A 26,086-nucleotide genomic window follows, 5' to 3' on the forward strand; every position below is an offset into this window, starting at 1 on the left:
GGAGCGAGGTAGTTTCCCGTTGCTTACCTCACCGAGCCAGAAGTTTGCTATTACATATCAGTCTGCCAAGCCCACTGAAATGCACGCATCAACTGACCCTATGAGCGATATTTCCACACCATTCATAAGAGGGATTGGCTGCATAAGGAATGGTATTACTAGCATCGTTCATACCTCAGTCACTTTCATATTGTCGAAGCCAAGGATGAGACTGAGACAGGGCAATGAAAATAATAATAATAATAATAATAATAATAATAATAATAATAATAATAATAATAATAATAATAATAAAATAGTAATAATGCCAGGCTCCTTGTCTGAATGGTCAGCTTTTTGGACTTCGGTTGAGAGGGTCCTGGTTTCAATTACCGGCCAGCTCGAGGATTTTAACTGCGTCTAGTTAATTCCTTCGACTCGGGGACTGAGTTTGTGCTTATCTCACTACTATCTGCGAAGCTTCCACTGATACATTGGCTCTCTAGTGCTGACGCCGTAAGACTTGGTTATCTTCGTGATACGGATTGGCAACCTCTAACTCCAAAAATGAATCGATTATGCCTCGCCGTGACATCTGGCGGTATAAATGCAAAACTTCGAATGCTATTGCTATTACTTTATACAGTAAGGGAAAGAAATGCAGGCGAAAATTTAACTTTTGAAACATTTTGCAATGGCTGACGAAATTCCAGGTACATCACAGGAACTCCTTAGGACACAAAAATTCCGTGAGTTTTGTAGTTCAAGGTAGTTTCCTTTTACTTGGAGTACATACTGTAGGTTACATCAGTATCCTTAACTATGTATATTCGATGAATCAGACTCCATTGTCAGGCCTTGGGCATGCGTACAAACAGCTGACCGTTAAGCATGGTATAAGAATGATGGTGGAAATTGTGAAATGGGAGGAGAACATATCGATCGATCACGTTGTTACGAATACATCACCGTCTGTTTTACTGATCTAATTTAATATAGGATGGCCCAATTAGTTACAGACAATTATATTTGAGAACTAGCTGATGTACCCGTGCTTCGCTACGGAATTCTACATTGTATCCGTCTCCATGGCTAAATGGTTAGCGTGCTGGCCTTTGGTCACAGGGGTCCCGGGTTCGATTCCCGGCAGGGTCGGGAATTTTAACCATCATTGGTTAATTTTGCTGGCACTGGGGCTGGGTGTATGTGTTGTCCTCATCATCATTTCATCCTCATCACGACGCGCAGGTTGCCTACGGGTGTCAAATCGAAAGACCTGCACCTGGCGAGCCAAACATGTCTTCGGACACTCCCGGCACTAAAAGCCATACGCCATTTCATTTCATTTCATTTCATTTCATTTCATTTCATTTCATTTCTACATTGTATACAGAATTCTAGGTTAGGTAGTGTACACGTTGTGAGCATAGCTCTTAACGTTACCCTAGAAACGCGACGGGGAAGTCACCAAACGTCTCTTCTCATATGAAGACTGGGTTAGGAAATTTTAATTGTAACGGTAGGCCCACTTGCCTACTATCAATCACAATCAAGTTGGGGGGTTTTCATTATAATTTGTAGGCACTCAATCTCCACCTGCCTTTTTACATCCTCAGAAAGACTTGAGTTTTCCGAACTGAAATGAACATAGGTCATTACAATGACGTCAGTACGAATGGCACGATTAAAGGCAATACTTTCATATGAAATACTCGACCAAATGAAAAACCACACACTTTTAACGAACAGTACTACGCTGCTGATCTAACAGTCCAAAGTTCCAGAGCTGGAATGACCAAGCCACAGACAGCCGTGATCCGTGAAAACTCTTCGTCTTTTCTCGGCGGGAAGGGGGGGGGAGGGTCGAATAGTGGAGAGTCCCAGGCCAAAAAACTATGCTCTTTTGCTAATCTGTTTCCTAGGAGTACCCGATGAATCGGAAAATCTCAATTCACTACACTAGCGGCGGAAAGAACTATCTGACTTGGAGGCAAATTCTTCCTCCAAGCCAGAGGAGAAACCCCCTCTTCACTGCTAATTTGGAATTAAATGAATGTAGAATTTAATAAAAGTGAAGAAGCTTTTCTTAAAAAGCAGCTCTTTTCAGGGTTGAATTTTAAGTTATTTAGTGAATTGTGGTGGTATAATTTGGAATAGGCCTAAATTGTAATTCTAGACCAGGTCAAGGAAAGGCCTAGGAGTTGAAAGGAAGCGGCCGTGGCCTTAATTAAAGTACAGCCCCAGTATTTGCCTGGTGTGAAAATGGGAAACCACGGAAAACTATCTTCAGTGCTGCCGACAGTGGAATTCGAACCCACTATCTCCCAGATGCAAGCTCACAGCCGCGCGCTCCTAACCGCACGGCCAACTCGCCCGGTGGTTCCCTAATTAGTGGCTATTTACAAAGACCCTATCCTCCTCACAGGAGGTAGTCCGGCTACAGGCAGAGGTTTGGAACATTACAATGCCATCACTTCAATTCAGTTTTCAATTCCATTCGGTTGGCAGTTCTATCGGAACCAATGAATCTCCCTTCTGGCCTCTCACCCCCGTAAAATAAAGTACGGTATCACTAAACATTTCGGGGATTGTACATCTCTGCATATACGCACGGAAACACGCAGTAGTGAAACACATCCCTACACATAGGGTTGGCTTCAGAAAGGACACCCGGCCGTAAAACACGAGCAAATAAAAGTTTGCGACACAGTACGCAACCGCGACTTCATCAAAATGTGAGGAAAGCAGACTAATAATAAAAACAATAATACATAGCCTATAGAAGGGGCCTTCGCTACAGTTAACCTACACTACGAACATTTTCTTCAATGACGTCTAGCGGGGAAGTGGTTAACTCCATCCCACTACCGTTGTTCCTGATTCTCTTATGCAGCTTGCTAATTGGCAACGCTTTGTACAACGTCCATATCGTGACCTACGTTATTACTCAAGGCCTGGAAATAGAGCCGAGACTTGGAGAGGCAAACTGGTAGTTCCGCTTCACACCGCTAGGATCGCGGCTTAGCGCCCTAGTTGTCTGTTGTTGTCTATGCATTACATCCAACTCACAAGTACTTAACACTTCTTTAGCATTTCTTATGGGGTTTTCTCCGGTTCCACCAGAACGATAAATACGGCTCAATATTTGATGAAAGGGCCGACGATCTATGCAGATGTTAGGTCCCTTTAAACAAGAACAAGCTCTTTGATGAAATCCACGTCAATTTAAGAATTTTTCCTGTCAAGTGGTTTACTCCTGGGATTCAGAAACGTGCACTACTGTTCGTGCTGTTCGCAGCAATATTCTTTCAGAGTGGTCATAAGAACTTAAGTTCTCACTATCGCGAGTCAATCTCTTTTCTTCAACTGTCAACCTATCGCAAGTTCCGGTTATGTCGCTTTGTATTGGATTAATTTTGCAAGGTGATAGGCCTGTTAGTCTAAAATAAACATTGCAGGTGTAATTAAAAATGTGTTTCATTATATACAATGTATCTCACTCTATTATAGTAGTAATCTCGTGTCCTCATCCCAAGATGGTGCAACACTTTTTCAGGCAAACCCCTAGTGGAGGTGAGCTGCATGTAACATTTCAGCCATGTATCAGCTCTCTTGCCATTCTTAAATTTGTGGCATTACCGGGAGTCGAACGCGGGCTGCCGGAACGGACGCTAATGATACTAACCGTTACACTACAGAGGTGGACACACCATTATTAAGTCGCAGTTTTGTAACATTGACATGATTTCCTGTTACTAGGAATGTAGCTTAAATTGCTGGCTGTGATATTTATTGTACGGTAATATTTTTGTTTTAGGCTCTAACGTGCGTATATGCAATTATTTCATTTTAACCGTTCACAGTTTTTGATCATTATATTACTTTGTTCATGCTTAGGTGCCCCAAAATTAGGCCTACTGGCTGAAAAACGCATGATCATTTTTGTCATATGATCTGCTTTTAATTTCATTGCTATTGTTCACAAAATATGAAACCCAAGTTCTTGCATAGTAGATGAAAAAGAGGTATCTTACCATTATTTCACGATTTGCACGTTACAGGAAAACTATTAATTATATGTAATCTGAGACAATAAAACTAATTTTAACAGCTTATGTGTTCTTAAATCCCTGATTTAAACCGAAAGCCGTCCATATGCAACCTGGAAATGCTGCAGGGAACGTCCACATTGAGTCCCATAATGGTGACTCCTTAAGTAACATTCGTGTCCTGACCTGTGTATATACAGAACATGGCTTTGTACATCGACCTGAGCACCCCCTAGGAACTAATGCTCTAACTTTTAGAAGGGTAATGTGGTTTTAGGAGTTGATACACCTCACTTCCATAAATTGTCACTAACTGCGCTCAATCAGCAGCCACCGAGCTCGATAGCTGCAGTCGCTTAAGTGCGGCCAGTAAAGATGGTTTTTCGTGGTTTCCTATTTTCACACCAGGAAAATGCTGGGGCTGTATCTTAAATAAGGCCACGGCCGCTTCCTTCCCACTTATAGCCCTTTCCTGTCCCATCGTCGCCATAAAACCTATCTGTGTCGGTGCGACGTAGAGCAACTTGCAATCAGCAGCCAGTTCGCCGCCAAATAAAGGAACAAGCAGTTGCCTTCAACAAACGATCAGAGTAGACTTCAGCTCAAGAGCGGCTAGTTTGACTAGCATTGTAGTTCTACATTCGGGATTTGGAGGTGGTGATTTCTTATTTAAGAGGAAGTACAACCAGGTAATCATCTACTCTGAACGAATTAAGTGGAAAATAAATTTAAAATAAAACAAAATAATGTATTTAACAGAGCAATTTTAAAATTAATTACAAAATAAAACAAAAATCGTTGTAGTAAGCCGAAAAGGTCACAAACGCATCAACAAGTTACATAAAACTTGAAATTTACATGGTTTTGATTAACCCACTCTCGCACATGCAGCGAATGATGAGATCAGCAGTATTCGCGTCATCGGCTAGTATGAGTTCGAGTGTCTCCTGCAGGCCAAGGTTTCGTCTTAGGCCAGAGAGATCGGCGCACACTGTGAGGATGTGGGCAACCATGAAGTCGGCACAACAAGAACACGGGGCAGGAGTCCCTCCTTAGGAGGTAAGAGTGCGTAGATCTATCCTCAGCCTACACAAAACTACGGCCTCTCTCCATGAAGGCCTGAAAGTGGACCACCACACGATAGTTGTCTTAATTGCTGTCAGCTTGTTGGGAGAACTACGGATTGCTAGCCATTACAATTCCCAGAACGCCAAGATGGTTCAACGTAGCTGAGAACAAATATCCCTAGAATGTACGTTCTCAGATCTAGTAGGTATAATAATTTCGTGTCGCTATTACTAGCCGAGTGCAGCCCTTGTAAGGCAGACCCTCCGATGAGGGTGGGCGGCATCTGCCATGGGTAGGTAACTGCGTGTTATTGTGGTGGAGGACAGTGTTATGTGTGGTGTGTGAGTTGCAGGGATGTTGAGGACACCACAGACACCCAGCCCCCGGGCCATTGGAATTAACCAATGAAGATTAAAATCCCCGACCCGGCCGGGAATCGAACCCGGGGCCCTCTGAACCGAAGGCCTGTACGCTGACCATTCAGCCAACGAGTCGGACATCTAGTAGGTAAAAGTACCGCTTCCATTGCAGCTTCATCCGCAAGTTCATTTCCTGCAATCCTAAAGTGGCTTGGGAGCCACGAGAAAGTGAATCTGGTGCCAGCATCACACAACCTGGCTAGAAGGTCATGAATCTGCTGTACCAGTGGGTGTTATGGGAAAAAGGTGTCAATAGACTGCAGAGAATTTAACGAGTCGGTACACACGCGAAATTGGTTTCTTTCATCACCCACTGCAAACTGTAGAGCTTCCACGAAGACGAAAAGCTCCGCAGTGTACACGCTACAGACACTAGGAAGAGAGATCATCGTGCTGATATTATGGAAGACGAATAACTATCCCACATTTTCTCCAGTCTTAGAACCATCCGTGAAGACATGTCTCGCGAACGGATACTGGTGAACGAAGTCCTGAAAATACCTCCACCTTCACCTTGGATTCACGGAGCAAATCTAGCCGTATATCCGGTCGCGGACCTAAACACGGAGGTACTTCACTAGAAGTCCGCTCAAGACAACAACCAATAGCTACATCTAATTCACGACATAAGCTATCAATTCGAATCCCAACCGACCGTGTGGCATTCCGCCGATGTTGGTACCTCTGGCGATAATGGGTACTAAAGATGCACTGATAACTTGGATGTAGCGGCATTTCACAAATTTTGGCAGCGTGCGTGAGGAGAAACTGCTGCCTACTTATTCGTAAGGTGGAACTCCCGCTTCAGCGTGTAGGCCGGGAATGGGCCTAGTAGGGAAAGCTTCTGTTGCCAGCCTAGCTCCACTATGGTGAACGCTATCTAAAGGGTTCAGTGTAGATTTTGATGGTGAACCGTAAGACGCACTACCATAGTCAAGTCGGGAGAGTACTGTAGCCGTGTAGAAACGTAGCAGCTCCACACGGTCAGTCCCCCATGAAGAGCCGCTAAGAAACTTAAGCATGTTAAGTCTCTTCATGCAGGCTACCTTTAACTGACGAATATGAGGCTGCCACGTTAGTCTCTAATCAAAATGGGGACCCAGGAATCTACACGTGTTTGCCACTGGTAAGAGACTGTTTCGCAAGCGGAGCTCTGGTTCAGAATGTACAAGCTGACGTCGACAGAAGTGTACAACTCAGGTTTTTGCCGCTGAAAATAGAAAAACATGTTGCAGGGCTGATCTGTAGACTCGGTTAATAGCTTGTCATAGCTGACTCTCAGGAACCACCATCCTTCCGGAGCTGTAATGTAGAGCTAAATCATCTGCATAGGGCGTTTAAACGATTGCGGCCCAGCAGCGGCAACTATGCCGTTGATAGTAACTGCGAACAGCGTGATTCTCAGTACAAATCCCTGTGGTTTTCCATTTTCTTGAATGTAATATTGAGAAAAAGTATTCCCTATCCAGACTCCAAAGAGCCGGACGAATATCAAGTTCTCAATAAACATCGGTAAATTTCCCTCAAATCCCCACTTGTATAGTGTGGAGATTATCCCATATCACCAAGTAGTGTCGTAAGCTTATCCAGATAAAAAAAAATAGAACACGGCGACTAGGAGTTCCTTCCGGATAAAGGCCTTCTGAATGGCGTTCTCCAGTCTGACCAGATGATCGGTGGTAGGCCGATGAGATGGTGGTGGTTGTGGTTGTATTTACTGTCTTAAGAGGAAGTACAGCTGGGCAACTATCCTCTGTTAATATTCATCAGAAGGAGAAAATGGAATGTATCCAACGCTTCAAGAAATGAAGGTATTGGTCAAAGGAAGAAAAGGGCCGTGAAAAAATGAAAGACTCCCTAGGATTCGCGACCTAATATCGCCGGGGTCGAAAAAAAAGTTGAGCAAGGGAGGTCGGGTAGGATAGATGAAAGTGATGAGTCTGGCACAAGGAAGTGGAGGCAATGCCAGGACTCAGCTAAGGACCCATAGATAGTCGCCAATCCTCGATCCAAAGTCAAGAACCTTCGAGGCCCCTTTTAATCGCCTCTTGAGACAGGCAGGGGATATCGTGGGTATTATTCTACCGCCCCCACCCACAAACGGACACCTGTGATAGCGAAAACCACACCGGTATTTAGTCAAATGACGGTTCCCTTCCATAGTCCACACAAGTCGCCGGTTTACCATCCTTTCAAATAGCTTACACCAGCCAATTTGTAAGGCATATTTGCCTATAACTATCCAGAAGCTTTGTATATTACCTGGCTTGGGAATTTGTATTACAATTCCCTCACGTCATTGAGATGGAAACACTCCCTTCGTCCATATTCTGTTGAATAACGTATCCTTGAGACATTCAAAAAAAGAGAGTACCACAGGGATCTGTACTGAACCCATAATTCTACGGTGAGAAAAATTTTCATTTTTCTCAAATATTTATTTGGTATTCAGAAACTACTGTATGTTTGAGGGCAGCCATTTTTGCGCTCCTACGAGCCCCGATGTCGCGTGGTAAGGTTCTTCCTCACGGCGAGCTCGTGAATTGCCGGGACACCTCGGTGGGACTCGAGTGCCCGACAATTCTTTAAAGTCGTGGAATTCTGCACAACGAGGGATTTTGATAATATAGTAAATGAAGAAATAACTAAGCAAAATTATTCATACACCCTCTGTGAAGTTAGTGACACCAGGGAAAACTTTAAATGCAGTTAAGCCCAAGTGCATGTTAGCGTGAGATCAGCGAACCAGCTACACGTGCCAAGGTCATGGGCAGAAGAAAACGCGCGAAACGCACGGGCAGAAACAATTTATTCCTCCTGTTGTGAGTGTAGGAAAATTATAAATTTAACACCTAACATAAGTGCAAGTCTGTCCGGAGTCCTGGGACAAGTCTTATCAAAATCGGTTTATTAGAAGCAAAATTGGCAAATTACACAACCAAGCCTCATAGAGGGGATAGCGTCCTTCCGGAAATTATAAAAGAAACCCCCCACCGTAGATTTTTCAGTGTCGATCTGGAACTTGGAGCCGCGGGAGCTTGTGCCCGTCATCTTGGGAAATTCGCGCCAGATTGACCGACAAATATCTAAATACATGTTCGTGGCTAAGGTCCATATATTTGGTTAAGGAGAGAAAGTGATTGGAGAAGTTCTGAACATTTGCAGACGAACTGAGAAGGTGTAGGCTGGATAATATACACAACAGATTTTATATTTTATCATTTCATGTACTCTTGTAAGTGAAGAGGGTCTGGGGGAAGCTACACAGAGGAGTTCTGCTCCCTTTATCGGTTGAACACCTGTTCTTATTGAAACAACGGAGAGAGAAACCACTCTGAGAAAGCATCAGACAGTTGTAGTCGACTGCAGGACGAGGGAAGTTCGTGGTGCAAGTTACAGAGAAAGTGCATTATTTATATGGTAATTTTAATATCGTGTGTGTGAAGGGTAGTGTTTGGATGAGTGATATTTTGAAGATGAAAATGTTATCTGTAAAAATGAGTGGCTAAGTACGAGGTTGCTGGTGAGGATGTGACCAGAATGCTGAGAATGTCACCATTGTGCAGGTCTGTCTAATTTATATTATGTTGTAGTTAGTTAGTTACTGTCTGTCCTAAACAAATTTTCCAGATGCTTGTCGGGTTGATATTCGTAATTATCAGGCGAGAGGCGTTGTAAATTTTGGTCAGCGTGTGAAAATTTCAGTGTGTAAAATTCGTGTCAAGAACGGTAAAATGCGACGCTTAAAATTTTGTGTTGAGATGAGATATCATTCAAAGTGCGGATTTGTGAACGTTATAAGTGTAAATTTGTCGTGGCGAATATCGTAATCTCAGGTGTCAGTTGCATTCAGAAATGTTCGTCGATAATAATAATAATAATAATAATAATAATAATAATAATATTTACCGCGGGATAAGGAAATTCTTCTCTGTTAAATTGCATTTAACCAGTTATATTTACAAGGATCGTAAGCATATTTAGATAATGTCAATAAAATTTTGTTAGAGTCACAGTTATTAATGGGAAGAAATTTTTGAGACATCGTGTATACCAGTGTTGCGAAAGGTCGATGTGTGCTCTTGGACTCTTGAGGTTCGAAATCGGAATAATAGTAAAGTAAGAGATGTGTTTGATAATGGTTGTCGTTTTCATCAGGGGATCGAAGTATGAAAAAGGGTCTTGAAGGAAAAGGGATTGAGAGCGATGGATTTATATGTACGTGGAGATGAGAGAGAAGGGATACCGCTGGAATAAAGCGATGAGAAAGTGTGTTGAAGCAAGCTGTATTTTTGTAGAGGAAGTATTTAGGAAACAGGCTGTGTTAAGACAGGCTGTATTGTTTTCCGCAATCAATCCGAATTTGAGACGACTATGGTGTGAAGCCTTGTAAATTTATAGAACGATTCCAAGTGAAAACGACTCTAGTAAAATGTTAAAGTCTGGGTAGTAAACATCCAGTGATTTTTGATAAGATAATGAGCGGCCTCAAGGATTAACGAGCACTTTGGACACACGGTTGGGTTACATTGAATTTGTTCACTTGAGAAGTCATTGATAAGATGGTTGGAATTGATGATAGGCGATCTGAGAATTTCGAATGCGGTGGTGATGATTATTATTTTGAAGGCATCCACTAAAAGGGTAAACGTGTGTTGGGAATTTTCATTTTCTTCCCTAACACTTCAGTGCACAGGCTGAGATTGTGTTCGAGGTGGAGAATCGTTCGTCACGTCTATTTATTTTGAGTTCACATATTATAATGAGGTAGACACTTACTGTATTTTTCGAGAGGTAGATATTTACTGTATTTTGACTTGCATTCCTTTGATAATAGAGACGTTGGTTCCGTCGTGTGGTATTTGTCTGACCAAATTTAGTGTTGAATATCAGAGTTTGTTTGAATTGCGAGTTCGCCTGATAAGTTAAGGGAGACGTGGTACGACCCACTTTGACGCCCGACGATAGATTTAGGACGTCACGTGTTTATTCTTGGAGTCACTGATGATGAGACGTCCTAGGTCACGCCCGACGATAGAATTTGGAAGGCATCATGTATACAATGATTAGGGTTAGGGTGTACAGATTTCAAGTGAGCCCGACGATAGGTCTGGGATGGTAGCTGTACACACTCAAGTCTCAGTTTAGATGTTTTTCTTTTGTTTTGTTTCTTGAAGCGGCCTGGGGAAAGGTAGCATTTACAATACGATATGATTTTATGACGAGGGTCAATGCGGAGCTCTCCATTGAGATAACGGGACTGCTGCTGACAAATGAGGGCTGTCCAAGTGTTGGATATCGGCTCGATATAGATGAAATATTTTTACTGTAATTCTTCGTGCGTGTTAAGCGTTAATGACTTCGAGATGTTAATTTATTTTTACGGACTTTATTGTTTTCTCGTATTGATGTCCGTTCTCGTTTGATAGTGTGCATATTGACACTTAGTGTATTAGTGTGAGACTTGAGTTGCGAATGCGGTTTCGGTTCGTCAGCCGATATTTTATTTTATTTGCAATCTTGTCATACTTTCATTTTTATTCATAGTTAACGTAAGTAAGTAATCACTTTGTAGTAGTGTGTTGGGACAGACAGTAAATAGAGAGATCTGTACTGGTAGCATTGTTTTCAAGGGAAAGAATTCCTTGAAACAGTAGTAAATTTTAGCGTGGACTGGTAAATTTATTAAGCATAATAAACCCATTTCTAACCTGAAAATCGGTTCAATAAGAATATTTTCAAGTGACTTTTCACTTTTTGATTAACTTCAGTGTTTGGCATTTCTTCTAAATGCATGATTAGTAATTGTTTCCTGCATTTCGCAGTTTAGTTCCTTTAGAACGATCTAACGTAAGATCCTCCCGGATCCTGTTGTTGTTGGTTCCTTCCGAACAGCTGTTTGGGTGATGCACAGTTAGCATCGGGATTATCTTATCACTTAAGGGTGTCATGAATGACAAATACATGGTGGAATTTTATTTCAATAGTGAATGATGCTGTTAACTTGTAGTGAACACCATGCTTTCCCATAATATTTCGCAACCTATCCAAAGCAACTGATAGTCAGTTTGGTTCGATTAAGGGTCCATTCGGCGGATGTTCCGTATCCGTGAAGGGTATTTGACTGGTGGATAACCTTAATTGAGAGGAAATCAGGCGTTCTACTTGTTGAAAGTCAGATTTTCCACGGATCGTGTGGATTAACTCTCAATTCTTGTTTGGAATAATAGGTGCCCGGTTTTCAGGTCTTCCCTTTTTCAGTTTTTCAGTTTCGCTGTCCACTAACATATTAGATTCTCCGAAGCAACTCTTCGGCATTGTCCGAAACAAAGTGACGTTATGTAATGTGACTGTGTTTGGAACATTCAAAACCAATAATTTATATATTTTTTTCTGCAAGAATGCATATCAAATTAATTATGTTATCGTGCTATTTCAGTTTAATAAAAGTTAGTAAGCACATTTTTGCTCCTCATTTCAAGTAGTTAGGCTTTCTTCTGAACCCCATCGTTTGGTTAAGATCGTGACCGAATTTATTCCCGCAACGACCCATGATTTAAGAGTTCTAAATTGTTCTACTGTAGCAGCCGTGGCCGACCAACGATGGAATGGTAAGTTCAAGGGTTCAGTACTGAGTGTCACGCTGTTCGCAATCGCCATCAACGTCATAGTTGCTGTTGCTGATCCCGAAGTCGTTCCAACTCTGTATGTAGACTGTTTACTTCTATATTACATGCTTAAGCATTTGATTGTGGACTTTCTCCGGTCCAGGAGCCGTGTCCCTGCACGGTGCGAGTACACTCCGCAATTCCCTCTCCGTGAAAGCCACGTTTATAGGAATGCGAAGCACTCGAGGCGAAGGAAGGATGGTATGCCACTTCTTCGCGCTGGCTGAAATACAGGTTCGTATTTCCCAGAGCTGGACGTTTCTGCGAAATGTAAAGCGATGTGATCTGCAACGACTGAAGGAATCATAACTGCATCTTCATTAATGTAAATTCCAGGGATTGAGGGCAAGTTCAGCATTCCGACAATACTACGGAGTTTTGCACATACTGTACTTGTGATGACTTACATTTCCAAGGTAGCTTTCATACTTTCTCGAATCAAATACCGAGCCTTATCGCGCAGACGCTTAAATGTAAAATGATTGCCCCACCGTCGGTGTCCTAGTTTCGTGGTTTTCCATTCTCCTGCACTAAACCGAATGCCGGGACTGTTCCTCGTACAGGTCACGGCCGCCAACCCTCTCACCCTCTCCGTACATCACCTTCGCCACTCCAAATCTCCTAGGTCTGAGAGAAGACGTAACCTTTTAAGAGGCCTACCGTACCCCTTCAGGGTACGGAACGAAAACTTTTAAGTAGTGGTTACCTTCAAAAGACCGAATAAAGTAGGCTTAGGCTTAACAGCGCGTAGTTTTGCCAGCCTTGCATGGTGGTGGTGGTGGTAGTGGCGGTGGTGATGGTGATGGTGGTGGAGATTATTTTTGAAGAGGAAGTACAACCGGGCATCCATCCTCTCTTAAAACTTATCAGACGGGAAATGGAAAAAGTCCGACACTTCGAAGAATGAACGTATTGTCAAAAGAAGGGAAGGGACACAATGTGCGTGAAAAAAAGACTCCCCAGGCTTTGCAAACTTAATACCGTCGGGGTCGAAAGAAAATAATAGTTGGCGGGGAAAGGTCGGATTGGAAAGATGAAAGTGAGGGGACTGGCAAAAGTAAGTACCAGTCTCAGCTGCGAACACCATGGTCGCTAAGTCACCACGCTATGAGCATAGGGAGGGGACACCTTGGTTGTATTCTACCACCCCCACCTACAGGAGAATATTAACACTAATCAGAAAGAATAGTGATTGTGGCGGTGATTATTGTTTTAAGAGGAAGTACAACTTAAAGTTAGCAACCATTCTTTAACACTAATCCGAGGGAAAATGGGACCGGTACTGCGAAGAATGAAGGTACCGACAAAAGTAAGGGATGAGCCACGTGGGGCGAGAAACTGAGACTCCCTAGGCTTCGCAAATCTAATATCGTTGGGGTCGGAAGAGAACAAGAGCTGGTCTATGGAGGTCAGATAGGAAAGATGGAAGTGAGGAGTCTGACAAAAGAAAGTGGAAGCAATGCCGCGCTCGGTTAGGGGACCAGTAGTCATCAGCCGACGCTCCTAAGATCAGAGCCCCTGGGGCCTACCCAATTCAGTCGCCTTTTACGAAAATATTCTACCGCCCCACTCACAGGGTTTAAAATAAGGGTATCTGAGGCCTAGGGAATCTGTCACTTCTTCCTTTTATTTAAAGAAAATATAATGATTCACAGTCCGCTTACCAGTCTTAATATATTGGTCTGAGTCGGGTATTGAAATCGAGTTCGCAGTCAGCAACGCTAACCTCTAGCCTGCGAAGTGCCTTGACTCCCCTAATTATCAGTTTCTTGACAAACTGCATCCTGCCTGCAGGGGATCTGCGTAGTTCCAGTACGATGTCGAGCCATTCCACATGCCGACCCGGGTGAGATGGTTCTCAGAGGCTTTAAGATCTCGCAATGTTTGCTGGTTCTCGGTCTCAGGAAACTTGGGAGCCCAAGGTCAGCTAATATCAAGCAGTCTTAGTGTATGAAGGACTCCAGAGTAATGTAGTATTTCTGTGACCAGTTAATATACTACATCTACTGTATGCTGATTTTACTGTAGAGATAAGGGCATTACCTGTCAGAGAAGAGTCCAGCGAACGGCAGACCGGCGAACTGACCCACGTTGTTGATTGTACCGACAAATGAGAGCATCCAGGTGTCATCACACACGATTCCCCACTGCAACAAGATGCATTTCGCATTACACAAATAATTTTTGAAATAATCTACATTAGAATTAACTCAGCGCACAAAAGACACAGACGACAGTTTATTGCTTAACTACAACATTGATTCATTCATTGACAAACTTGAAATATGATTTTGTACATTCATTTAAAAGCCACGCACTAGGGTTGTCAACACATATTTCTCTATGTCCTTGCAGACCAATCCAAAATATTCCTGCCTTCACTCCAAAAGTCCCTACTCAAGTTTAAAAACGACACGAATGTAAAGTAATGATATTGAGATATTTTACTGTATTATTATTATTATTAAAACGGGAAAACATCCGTTGTACATTGGTATAAATGAGGAAAAAGAGCCTCTCAACAAACATGGAAGATATAAGCCATGTACTGTATTGCAGAAATTAATTTAACAGCCGGGCCGATGACGTGGATGTTAGGCCCATTTAAACAACAAGCATCAATTTAACAGCCTTGAAAATTTTTTTCTTTTTTGCCTCGCTTTTCAAAATTTCATTTTTGACTTTGCTTTTCAATATTTTGAGTTCATGACCTTATTCTTTTTTCTTGTCTTTTCCGGCGTCGAAACTTCAATCAAAAGGCAAACATTACCACTACCGCACCGGTATTGAATTTAATAAACTTAAATGGTGGCTGAAAATTAAACTGAGGAACAACTTATCACATTTGGTAACTACTCGGCTTACTGAATGCGCTGCTTGACTGGTGTACGCAAAAGACTTAGTTGGAAAACTCGAGGACACCTTGCAAACATCTCGGCACACGGCGGAAACACACAAATACGGTATGGATTTGCACTTGTACAGTGAAGAGAATTTATTGGTTATTTAATTAGTTTCTGGCTAATTATTAGGTCACAGATTCCCTTCGTTTTGAGGCGGTGACTCCATTATCCAGGCAGTACAAATTCGGGTGCATTCGAAAATCAGTGCATTATAGAGAAGGTTGTCATAAATAGATATATTATATAGTAACGTCTCTCTATCCCATCCTATTGAAAGTATTCATTCCCCACTTTACCAGAGTGGAGGGAAAGATTTTAACACTAGGTTAACCGCAGCGGTCAAAATGACCGTTTTCAGTTTTGTTTTCTCTATCACTCTCGTTATACGGTTAGAACATGCAAACCCTTCGGTGGCTTTTAACGATATTTAGTGTACTTTTCGGCACATATCTTCAAAAACCCGTAACTCCTTTCTAGTTAGCGCTATGAGGTCATATACCTACTTTTACCGGGCGGTCATTTTGACCGGTATTGCAGTAGCTACCCCATCAGACTTTTGTGGCATTTATTTGGAACTGGATATCACTCTAACAAGCTGTTACAGTGTACTTTATTGCCATAGTATAGGATAGAACTTATTGTTGTGCTGCGATGGGACAGCCGATGGCTCTTTTCAAACATGATACAAATACACTGACAGGAAAATATAGTCAGTATTAGTTCAATCGTAACGAGCAGTCAATTGTCGTGTTCACTCGTTACAAACATTCAAACTAGATTTCCCGATTGTAATTCCCTCGAAGAAGCATGTTCTCGCCTAGTCTGCAAATGGATGCCAAAATTCTGAAGCATAAGCATATAATTTCCCCATCACAATCAAGCGATGAAGCTGGGACTGATTTAGACTTCGATAATTGCGAAGACCTGTATAACTTGACAAACGGAAATAGTTCGGATAGTGATTCTAGTTGCGTCGAGCCTGCAGAATTTCCACGTGAACATGAAATCACACAGCAGCCTTTGACCTCAAAGGTTAGGGAACTACCCGCCAAATGGCGATGCACGCACACTAGCATAGCAGCTGATGACAAAGGTAAGACTATTTGAAGTTAGTCATTTTGTATTTACGTAATTCTGTGCACAGTGTAAGTAAGTTTGGTATTACATTTTTCAGGTGAAGGAAACACTAAGGAAGATAATGAAATTATTAGCAAGGAGCACGATATCAACTACAGAAGGCCGAGCATACGCTGTGGTATGTCGACATATGGGCGTGGTCAGCTTATGACGGTCGGCGAGGAAGAAGTCGCTTTGGTTGGAACAGTGCGGACTCTTGTCGATCTACAAAACCTGCCAGGCCCTCGAGGACAGTAAAATATACTGAGGGAAGTCCGCGGTCCCACAGGACATGCAAAACGCCACATCGAAGGAACTTGTCGTCTTTTTATTGACGAATCCAAGCAGCGCCACATCGAATGATATACTGAGGTTGGAGCCCGCGAAGTTCTGAACAATCCTGAACGAACACTTTCTTTGGAAGAATTGGACGCTGTCATTGGTATTTTATATGCACGCGGAACTTATGGAGCTGACACGAACGTTCTCGATCTGTGGTCACAAAAGTGAGGTCCTGGAATTTTCTCCCAAACTGTGGCACGAAACCGTTTCCTGAATATCATGAGGTTTCTTCGATTCGATGACAAATCTACCAGCAGGGATCCCCTGAAAATTGATAGATTGGCGCTTGTACCTGTTGTGCGGGACAAATTTATATCTAATTTTACTATTTGCTTCAGACCAAGTGAGAACATTACCGTGGATGAACAGCTCTTTCCATCGAATGCTAGATGCCCATTTATGCAGTATATGGCCAATAAACCAGAAAAGTTTGGTATGAAAATTTGGTTGGCTGTGGATGTGGAAGTCAAGTGTGTTGTAAACGGTTTTTCTATCTTGGAAAAGGTGAAACGCGACCCACTGATCAGACCCTAAGTGAACACGTAGTATTGCGTCTTGCTGAGTTTTTCATCAATCAGGGAAGAAGTTGCAAAGGAAACAAGATAATTGAAAGGTGTGCAATCTCTAAAACAACTGGTCTGTTGTTAATTTCACTTCAGAGGTGACCAAGCAAAGTGTGTGTGTGTTCAGTGCAACAAATTTGAAAAACAGAAAGTGACATTCATGTACATATGTATATAATGTAAGGTAAAGTGTGTAAGAAGAACATTCTGCCTTACTAGGGTACCTATTTTTTTATTTTTTTATTTATTTATTCATAATAGTGTTTACAAGTCATGCATGATAATAATTAAATTATGGTTTATGATGTTTTTATACTAAATTCGAACCTATTTTAGACATCAATATCCTCAAGAAACGAATTCGTGCCAGTATCGGTCAAAATGACCGCTTCGGTAAAAGTAGGTAGAAAGAATGTTTGGTAATCCTAGTGTTTGGAGAACACCCGCTGTCTCTGACCAGGATATTTGGGAGTGCTATGGAAGAGGTGATGATAGAAGGTAGTAGTTAAATACAGGGCAGTAATGTGGAGTTGTGAATAGAGATGGGTTTTCGATGTTTTTAACACCTCGATACACTCGAAACTCAACAGGTGACATCGAACCATTCTGGAGATAGTGGGTTCGAACGCTTGTCGGCAGCCCTGAATAAATTATTGTTTGTTTATATTTTACTAACATGCAGAAGTAACATGTGGTTTCAATTCAGCGAGTGAAACATCTAAACTAGTGATTTTCCATTGATGTGTTTCTTAATTCCTTTGTAAATGTGTGATTTATAGCGTAGAGTTCATAGTGCGTCGTTTTAGTGTATAGAAGAGTGGTAATTATAGTGTTAACCACGTAATGTCTAATCACGCCACCGTAACGCTTAACTGATATGTAAACACATCCAAATATTACACATATAGTGATACTTAAGACTTTTCATACAAAACCAAAAAAGGAAATATTCCAAGGGAATAGTGTTTGTCACCATCTTGAATAGTTTAAATTAATTAATCATAAGGAGCACGCTTAAATCGGGATTTAAAAACACTCCGTAATGCTCTTCTTATGGAAGACCGCCTTCTTTTGCCCTACATCAGCTGATCGCTCAGTACTTGATGTTGGTGCCAGGCTTGGCCGGTAGAAACATAGGGAGCGACCTCTCTATCTGTTTGTACGCTCGAAGGAACTAAGCATGAACAAAGCAAGCGCGCTACTCGTGGTCTACTGCACCGTGCGCTCGCTGCCATCTTGCTACGCCAGTCATCTTCTATTCGGCTTACTGCTACCCAAGCTACCAGCCATCCATGTATAGAGATCAGTGGACAGCACACTAGTACCCCGCGTTGCCTGGGGAAATTTAAGTGCCGTAGTTTAACTCTGATTCTATATAAACCAAAAAGTATCCCCTGTAAAACATCCGTCCTCTTTATTTCATAAAAATAATTTGCAGCTTAATTTATTCCGCTTTTTATTTTGAACTTAAATACGGAATTTCACAACTTTATGTGCCGCCGTTAACCCGTGATGGTGTTGAGCAGAGCCTTTCGATATGCCAACCATGTTGTCATGAGCAATACTGTTTTCTTAACATGAAATGAACTATAGTATGATACATATTAGATAACTTTCAAGGTTTTCAAAGGAAGTAAACATATGAAGAAAGTACTTCCCTATACGGCATGAATTCAAGTCTGATAATACCTGAATAATTTGAAACAGTGCTAGGGAGCTTCTTTCTTTAATACAGACAGAACATGAAAGAAACTCGGCACATCTTAAAAAAAAAAACCGGAGACGTAGTGTAGTTCCCAGCCATAGAGAAAAGAGATGGAAACGAAACGAACCATCGAAAAATGTCTCATTATAAGGATATCATACACGGTTTCAGGTGGTGAAAGATTCTATTGGGAGATATCTTCTTCTCAATCTTTGTTCACAATTCTAAATAGAAATGCCTCTAATAATCTACATCTTCAATTTTAAAACATGTGACACTGAAAGAGTTAAACATCCTAAATTTCATTTAATGGCCAGCCGGTTAAACGATTTCATGAGGGATATTTGACAGGCTCAATTTTAACCTGATCGTACTTCAGCACGGACCATACCTCATGCAATGTTTTACACTTCCATTATTTACAGGTCTTTACCTTCTTCCACCTATCAATCCACTAACTGAATCTCAAGTTTCCTGTAGATTCTGTTCCTACCTCGTTAGCTATTGTTATCTCGTCGTCGTCGAATATGAAGTCCTTGCAGGGAATGAGTTTTCTGGAGAACAATTTTGCTGGGCAGGTCGACTCGTCCAGTGCCCTCATCTTGGGCTCTCTCCACGTGTAGTTACTGGAGGCTGGTTCGTAACGGTCACAACGTCGTGGTACGCGCTCACCTTCGAACTCCTCCCAGCCTGAACTGTAGCTGATCCACTCTGGTATCGGGTAGTACTTGGCAGCAGGCTCATCACATTCGGGTATCCGGCACCTGAAACATCATTGCTCCGAAGTTTAAGATCTAGATTCAGATTGTAATTTCCCCGAACCCGACTTATATCGGAGAAAACTTTATAGGTGATTATTCTTGTTTTATGGGGAAGTACGACTAAGCAACTATCCGTCTTAAAACTAAATTAGAAATACATTATGAGAAAAATAATTAAGATAACAGCAAGAGAAAGGTGAGACAGTGTGAAACTGAAAGACGTCGTAGGGCTCCTAAACGTAATAGCAGCGGAGTCGGAAGAGAACAAATGAGAGGTCCAATAGGAAAGTTGAACTTGATCAACCAAACACAAGTACTGTATGTGGAAGAAATTCAAGACACAGTTACGGGCCCCGTGGTCGCTAACTCTCTCTCCCAAGCTGATAGCCCCTTCCTCCACTTCCATTAGTTGCCTATTATGACAGCCAGGGACTACTGTAGATGTCTTGTACCCTCCCACTCACCGCAGTTATAGGTGAAATGAGCGAACGTCTTGTCCTCTGAGAAAATGAATTATATTCATGATGGCGATGGTTGTTGTTTTAAGAGCAACCAAATGAAAAAAATAACAACTAGGCCTATACAAATAAAACTAGCTAATATACTCGTGTTTCGCTACGGAATTCCACAATGTATACAGAACCCTAGGCGAAGTATTTTATACGTTGTGAGCATGATTGTATTAAATTGCATAGCTCATAGAGCTATCGAGAAACACGACGGGGAGGCTGTTTCTCATGTGAAGACCAGACTAGGGAGTTTTCATTGTAATGGCAGTACCTCTTGCCAGTCATGGTCGAATTGACGAGTTTTCATTATGACGGCAGGCCCCCTTGCCAACAGCTTGTCACGGTCGAGTTGGGGTTTTCATTATGATGGCACTCCCCCTGCCTACTCTCAGTCACAACTCATGCTTAATAAATAACTGTTGTGAGTGAGTTTGTTCTCCCTCACGCTTACCGTAGATCTGTTTAGAGCTTCTAGTCGTACCGTTCGTCAAAGTACCGGTACATCAATTGAAGAATTTCGTCATTGTTACTTGACTGGGGCTCAGTCTTGTAACCTGACTACTATTATAATCTGGAAATATCTTATTAAATAGCCCACCAGATAAAATTTCAGAAATAAGAACGATCAGTCCCGTGCTTACGTGAAGTCAATTTTAAGGTTAGATTTACGACAAGTTGCGACTGCAATTGAAACTGAGTTGTGGTTTACGTGGGCGGAATTGACGTATACAAACATTTATACATTACACGCCTTCGTGAAATACACTGTACTTTACAGACATGAACAAGATCACTCGCTGAGGTCGAAATTGGATGCTGGTGGCTTTTGGTAAAACATTATGAGACTGTGCGTCTCCAACACACATAGAATAAAAGAACTCCTGATCAGAGTAGGATCACACGTCAACTCGAGTCGACTGACGATGAAATCATCTTATACAGCTACAGTCCAGGAATATCTAACGAAGTAAACGAAGACAAGAGAATACAATCGACTGTGTATTTATATGCATCACCAATGAAATTGAGTCCTTCATCGATAGTGTGAAGTGAATATTGTTAAGAATACTGTTCAAGATACTGAAAACGAGTCGGCAAATATTTTAGTTTCTCTGAATAAATTAAAATAATTTCAAATCAATTTAGGGATAGAATATGGGAGAGCAAATGGATAATGGTGCATTATCCGGATTTTGGTACTCCAACGGGGAAAATATGTAAATATTATCAAACCATAGGCAAAACAAACCCATCTTCACGCAGGCAACGAAGGTTCTTGAAGGACTGAAAGGTAAAGGCTTCAGCACAAACAAGGAGAGCTTTCGGACCTCTGGATGACTATCGTCGCGAAACTTTCGGGAGGGAACAAGCAAGCGACCAAAGTAACTGCTGTGAAGTACGGTATTTTGCAAACCTTCAAAGAGGACTTATGAACGTACGGTGCGCAATGTTTAAAGTTTGCAGTCGTAACGAGCCAAACACGCTTAAAGTGTGAAATACGAGACATATAAATGCTGAGATTACGTACAACGTCTTGAATTTTCAAATGTCACAAACACTCTTCATTCTACATGGCAGTAATGTGTGATAGTACATATATCACACCCTGGCACTGTATGCAGAAGTGAGAAATATTATTGTCATTATTCCTATTATTATTATTATTATTATTATTATTATTATTATTATTATTATTATTTCATTTGTATATTTATTTTTAATATTATAAGCTGGAAGATCTCCATATGTGGTATGAGTAATTTGTTTTGTAGAACGGCTGGGAAAATATTTTATTCATAGTCGAGAAGTTCTATGAATCATGTGAATAGCCCAGAGTCTGAAGAGGTGGACTTATTGTTGTTGTCGGAAAGTTCCGATGACTCATGTGAAACACCCCAGAGTCCGTTTATGGTGTTATTGTCTTGGGGTCAGGGTGGTTCAGGGAGTGGTCTTGACATGAGGATCTACTCATGTTTGGCTGGCCAGGATGAATTCAGAGAAGGCTGAGATCTGTATATGCATGTGCCATACGGCGAGGGTGTGACATTGCTGTACTATACTGGACTGGACTTCAAGTGTTTGTGAAGGGTAGTCTTTTTTATGTTTGTGGAACGTGACTGACCTACAAACTGTGGAGTGCTTAGGCACTTGGTATTGTATCACTGGTGGCGGCTTGGTATTATATGTCAGTGAGAGATATGGAGTGCTGTCTTCCCGACTTTCCATAATGTGGGATTTGGAACGACAAGCGTGTATTGTTCAAGTGAATGTATCGTTAAACCAATTGTTAGAGTCAGTGAACATAGTAATATGAAGGTACAGTATCTGTGTGATAATTCGTACCGATTATAAGAATCTGCAAGTCGTGTTGATACAGAGACTGTGAAGGGTACTTATCTACATGTGCATTGTTCAACGTACTAACTGCAAATGGTGGCTTAGCCCTCGCTTTCTTCTTCCCACTGTTTTCATTGTTGTTGTAAATATGGAGCCTTCCAGCAATGTTTTGTGTGTGTATTATATGGATATTTTGGTGTGTTGATGAAGTGCTCATGCACGGATTTTATTGAGAATATAGTCAGTTATTTTAGAATTAGTGGAGTTATTGAAAAACCTACAGTAGGTGCAGTTCCTACCTATTTAGTCATTTTCAGAAGATCAGGTAAGGCCCGAAGCAGATGTACCAGTACGCAGCTTTTATGTACACGCCCTGGGAGAAAGAGAATTATTATCATGCTCTATTAAAATTCGAGGGATCCATTCTGGTGAACTCTGGCGCCCATACTACGGACATTTCGATTAGTAATTTCTTAATTTAATTTATTTCAATTATCTTATTAAGTTTTGAGTGATTTTATTTGTTTATGATTATTTTATTCCAAACAGTTACAAATGTGGTGTAAGAAGGTAGTACTGCAAACAAAGCGCCATCTCTCACCATGAGCAAATAATAATGGCACTCGAATCACATTAAGAAGCACACAACACTTAGCGAAGCATAGACTGATACTGCGTTTTAGTCAACTGATGTACATAAAATACTTCAACTTGAAAATGCAATTCATGCCATGCACGTTGACGGCAACTCTAACGGAAGTGTCAGCTGTTTATATGAGTAAAACCAAAACCAAACTCCACGGCACTTAACGCCCTTGAAAGGGCTCTGGCCTGCCCAGCGACCGCTGCTCAGCCCGAAGGCCTGCAGATTACGAAGGGCCGTGTGGTCAGCACGACGCATCCTCTTGGCCGTTATTCTGTGCTTTCGAGACCGGGGCCACCATCTCACCGTCAGATAGCTCCTCAACTCTAATCACATAGGCGCAGTGGACCCCGAACCAGCCCTCAGGTCGAGAGTCCCTGACCTAGCCAGGAATCGAACCCGGGGCCTCCGGGCGAGAGGCAGGCACGCTACCTCTACACCACGGGGCCGACTTATATGAGTAAAGCATGGTGAAATATTGTGCAACTTGATTTTGGTAAAGTAACAGTGCTTGGAACTGCTCCATGGAAATTCCGAAGTTTCACTTTTACCCTCTCCTCAACATTCTAATAACGAACAGGCCGTCACTCGGTACCAAAATGTGAGGCTCGAAATAGATTTTATCTCTTTATCACCCATAAAGAAAAGAAAGGACGCCAATAATGAACCACATAGTGATTATCGCTTGAACAGAAACTACAAAAAGAAGTAAGTCGCCTAAAAAGTAAAAATAAACGCTTATAAAGCGAGTTGACTAGGCTTAGGGCTAAAACTAGATCAGCCTTTAATAAAAAAAATAAACAAATAGTGTATTCGAAAACGTATATGCAACAGAACATTAGATTAGACTACACGTTAGCAGAAATCTAGAAAAATGCTTACAGAAACACAAATGAAAAACAAGGAAACATGCTAGAGCGAAAAGGATATAATCAAAGCGCTGTCTCTTGGATCTTTATCAAAACAATATGTGTTCTTACTAAAGTGTTAAGACATACCTTTACTAGCAGTCTCAACTTCAAGCAGGTGGATTTCGGACTTGTTTCAGGGCCGTGCGGGAATTTTAGTAAACGTCTTTCATTTAATGAAAATCCAGGCAGGGTGTTTAAATACTATTGAGGTATTGTGTATATTTCGACGAAATAAATGTTGATTCTCGCATCTGTTATGACCAAGAACAGGTCAAAATTCTCGGACCTCACAGTCAGATACCCATTGTGATGGTTCGTGGACTGCGCGCACGTTGGAAACAGCCTGCTTTACTATTTTGTTACTCCAGTGACTGATGTGCTATTGAAGAAAATTATTGTTCATATTTGTGAGCATAGTCTCAGACTTGGGTGGGAAGAACGCGAGAGTATGGAAAGATCTAGGAGTAGACTATAATAGCACGTTCTTTAGTAATCCTTCACATGACTGTAAAAATATGAGGGTGTTTTGTGACGTGTCACATCTGATAAAAGTATTGAGAACATTTCTTAGATGACGATATTACACCACCTAGAGGGAAGATTGTTGTTAAACATGTTGTGGAACAGCTCCCGTCACTGGATTTTGGTGAAATCAAACTGTGTCCTAAATTTACACCTCAGCCCTTGACTGTTTCTGGTAGACACCGTCAGCGTGTTTATCTTTCATACAAGCTGTTCTCCAATTATATCACGCAAGTTATCTCTTACCTTCTGCCAGACGAAGAAGAAGCTGCTAAGTTTATAAAACTAGTATATGACAATTTTGATGTACTGAATTCAGGAATTTCCACTTGAAAACGCCGTCCACTCGAACGTACTTTTGGGTTGTATACGGAGGTTCAGGATAGAGTCTTGCGTAAATACGAAAGTACTTAAAAATAAAGCTTTACTTCCATTCCAGAAAGGCTTCCTCACAACCATTCGATCTGTGTTGTGTTGTTTCACAGACTTGAAAATCTTCTACAAATTGAAATATTCGCTGAGATGTAGGGTTAATTAGGAGTGTCTGGATAACCTGCTTCCTCATGTTAGAGCTATTGGGAGTACTTATCTAAATCCTTTGCTGGTAAAATTCATGAATCCTTTGCGTCTTATAATCATGAGCAGGAATGTCCCTGAACAGTTCCTCTTTCGTAACAATAAAAGATAACGTGAGTGATTACATCACATTTCATATTTTCACGGGTTTACAGCCTAGTATAGAAGATTCACTCCAGATAATTGAAGGGGAAAAAGGACTTGAGATCTTACTCTTGAAGATTTGCCTATTCAAGGCCTGCGCTACTTGGCGGGTGATGTTGTTTGTAAACTTCGGTCTATAGATCGATCTCTGGTTTACCTAGCGGTGAATACATGAATATACCTCCTGGGAACAACAAACCTAAGCAAACCATACATAGATAAACAAACATGGTCGTGGTGCAGGTTGCGATAAAAGAGAAGAAGCGTGTCTAAAAAGTTTAGCGGGACACTGGCATTAATGGCGACCTCAGACAAAACATGACTTAAGATTGAGGCCAAAAGAGCTGTAGGTATAGCTAAGGATGCTCATTTTAAGAACCTGTATGAGCGTTTGAATACGCCAGAAGGAATAAATAAAAGTTATTTACCGACTAGTTCGATCACGTCATCGCCTAAGCCAAGATACTGAGCATGTAATTTATATCAAAGATGAAGCGAATAACGTGCTCCGAAAAACTAATGCAATCCTGGAACTTTGTAATAGGTACTTTTCCAAGATGTACAACAAGGAATTCCTGCATCTTCCAATAAACAGTACAACACCAATCTTAGGACCTGTCTTACTTATCACCTCTTCGGAAGTTCAGGAGGTCATCCAGAAAATGGAACATGGCAAGGACCTGACGATATTCAAGCTGAATCATGGAAATTGCGTGGAAAACAAGGTGCTGAGTTCATTGTAAACCTTTTTCACCCAGTTTATCATAGGAAAAAGTGCTAATATCGTCCTTGCCAACAAGCATTACTGTGTTTATTTGGAAGGGCAATGGTGACGCCAATTATTGTGCAAATCATCAGCCTATTCGCCTGC

At 41.6% G+C, this 26,086-nt stretch overlaps 1 protein-coding gene across 1 annotated transcript in view; it reads right to left on the reverse strand.

Moving 5' to 3' along the window:
- Window positions 1-26,086, reverse strand: part of LOC136858171 (solute carrier family 22 member 2) — a 509,914-nt gene that overhangs the window by 74,025 nt on the left and 409,803 nt on the right. The window contains exons 13-14 of the mRNA XM_067137526.2: window positions 19,306-19,576; window positions 14,227-14,330 (exon numbers count right to left, since the gene is read on the reverse strand). Coding sequence (XP_066993627.2) covers window positions 14,227-14,330; window positions 19,306-19,576 — 375 coding nt within the window. The remainder of the gene's footprint in view (window positions 1-14,226; window positions 14,331-19,305; window positions 19,577-26,086) is intronic.

Source organism: Anabrus simplex, chromosome 1, assembly GCF_040414725.1.
Source record: "Anabrus simplex isolate iqAnaSimp1 chromosome 1, ASM4041472v1, whole genome shotgun sequence".
NCBI lineage: Eukaryota > Metazoa > Arthropoda > Insecta > Orthoptera > Tettigoniidae > Anabrus > Anabrus simplex.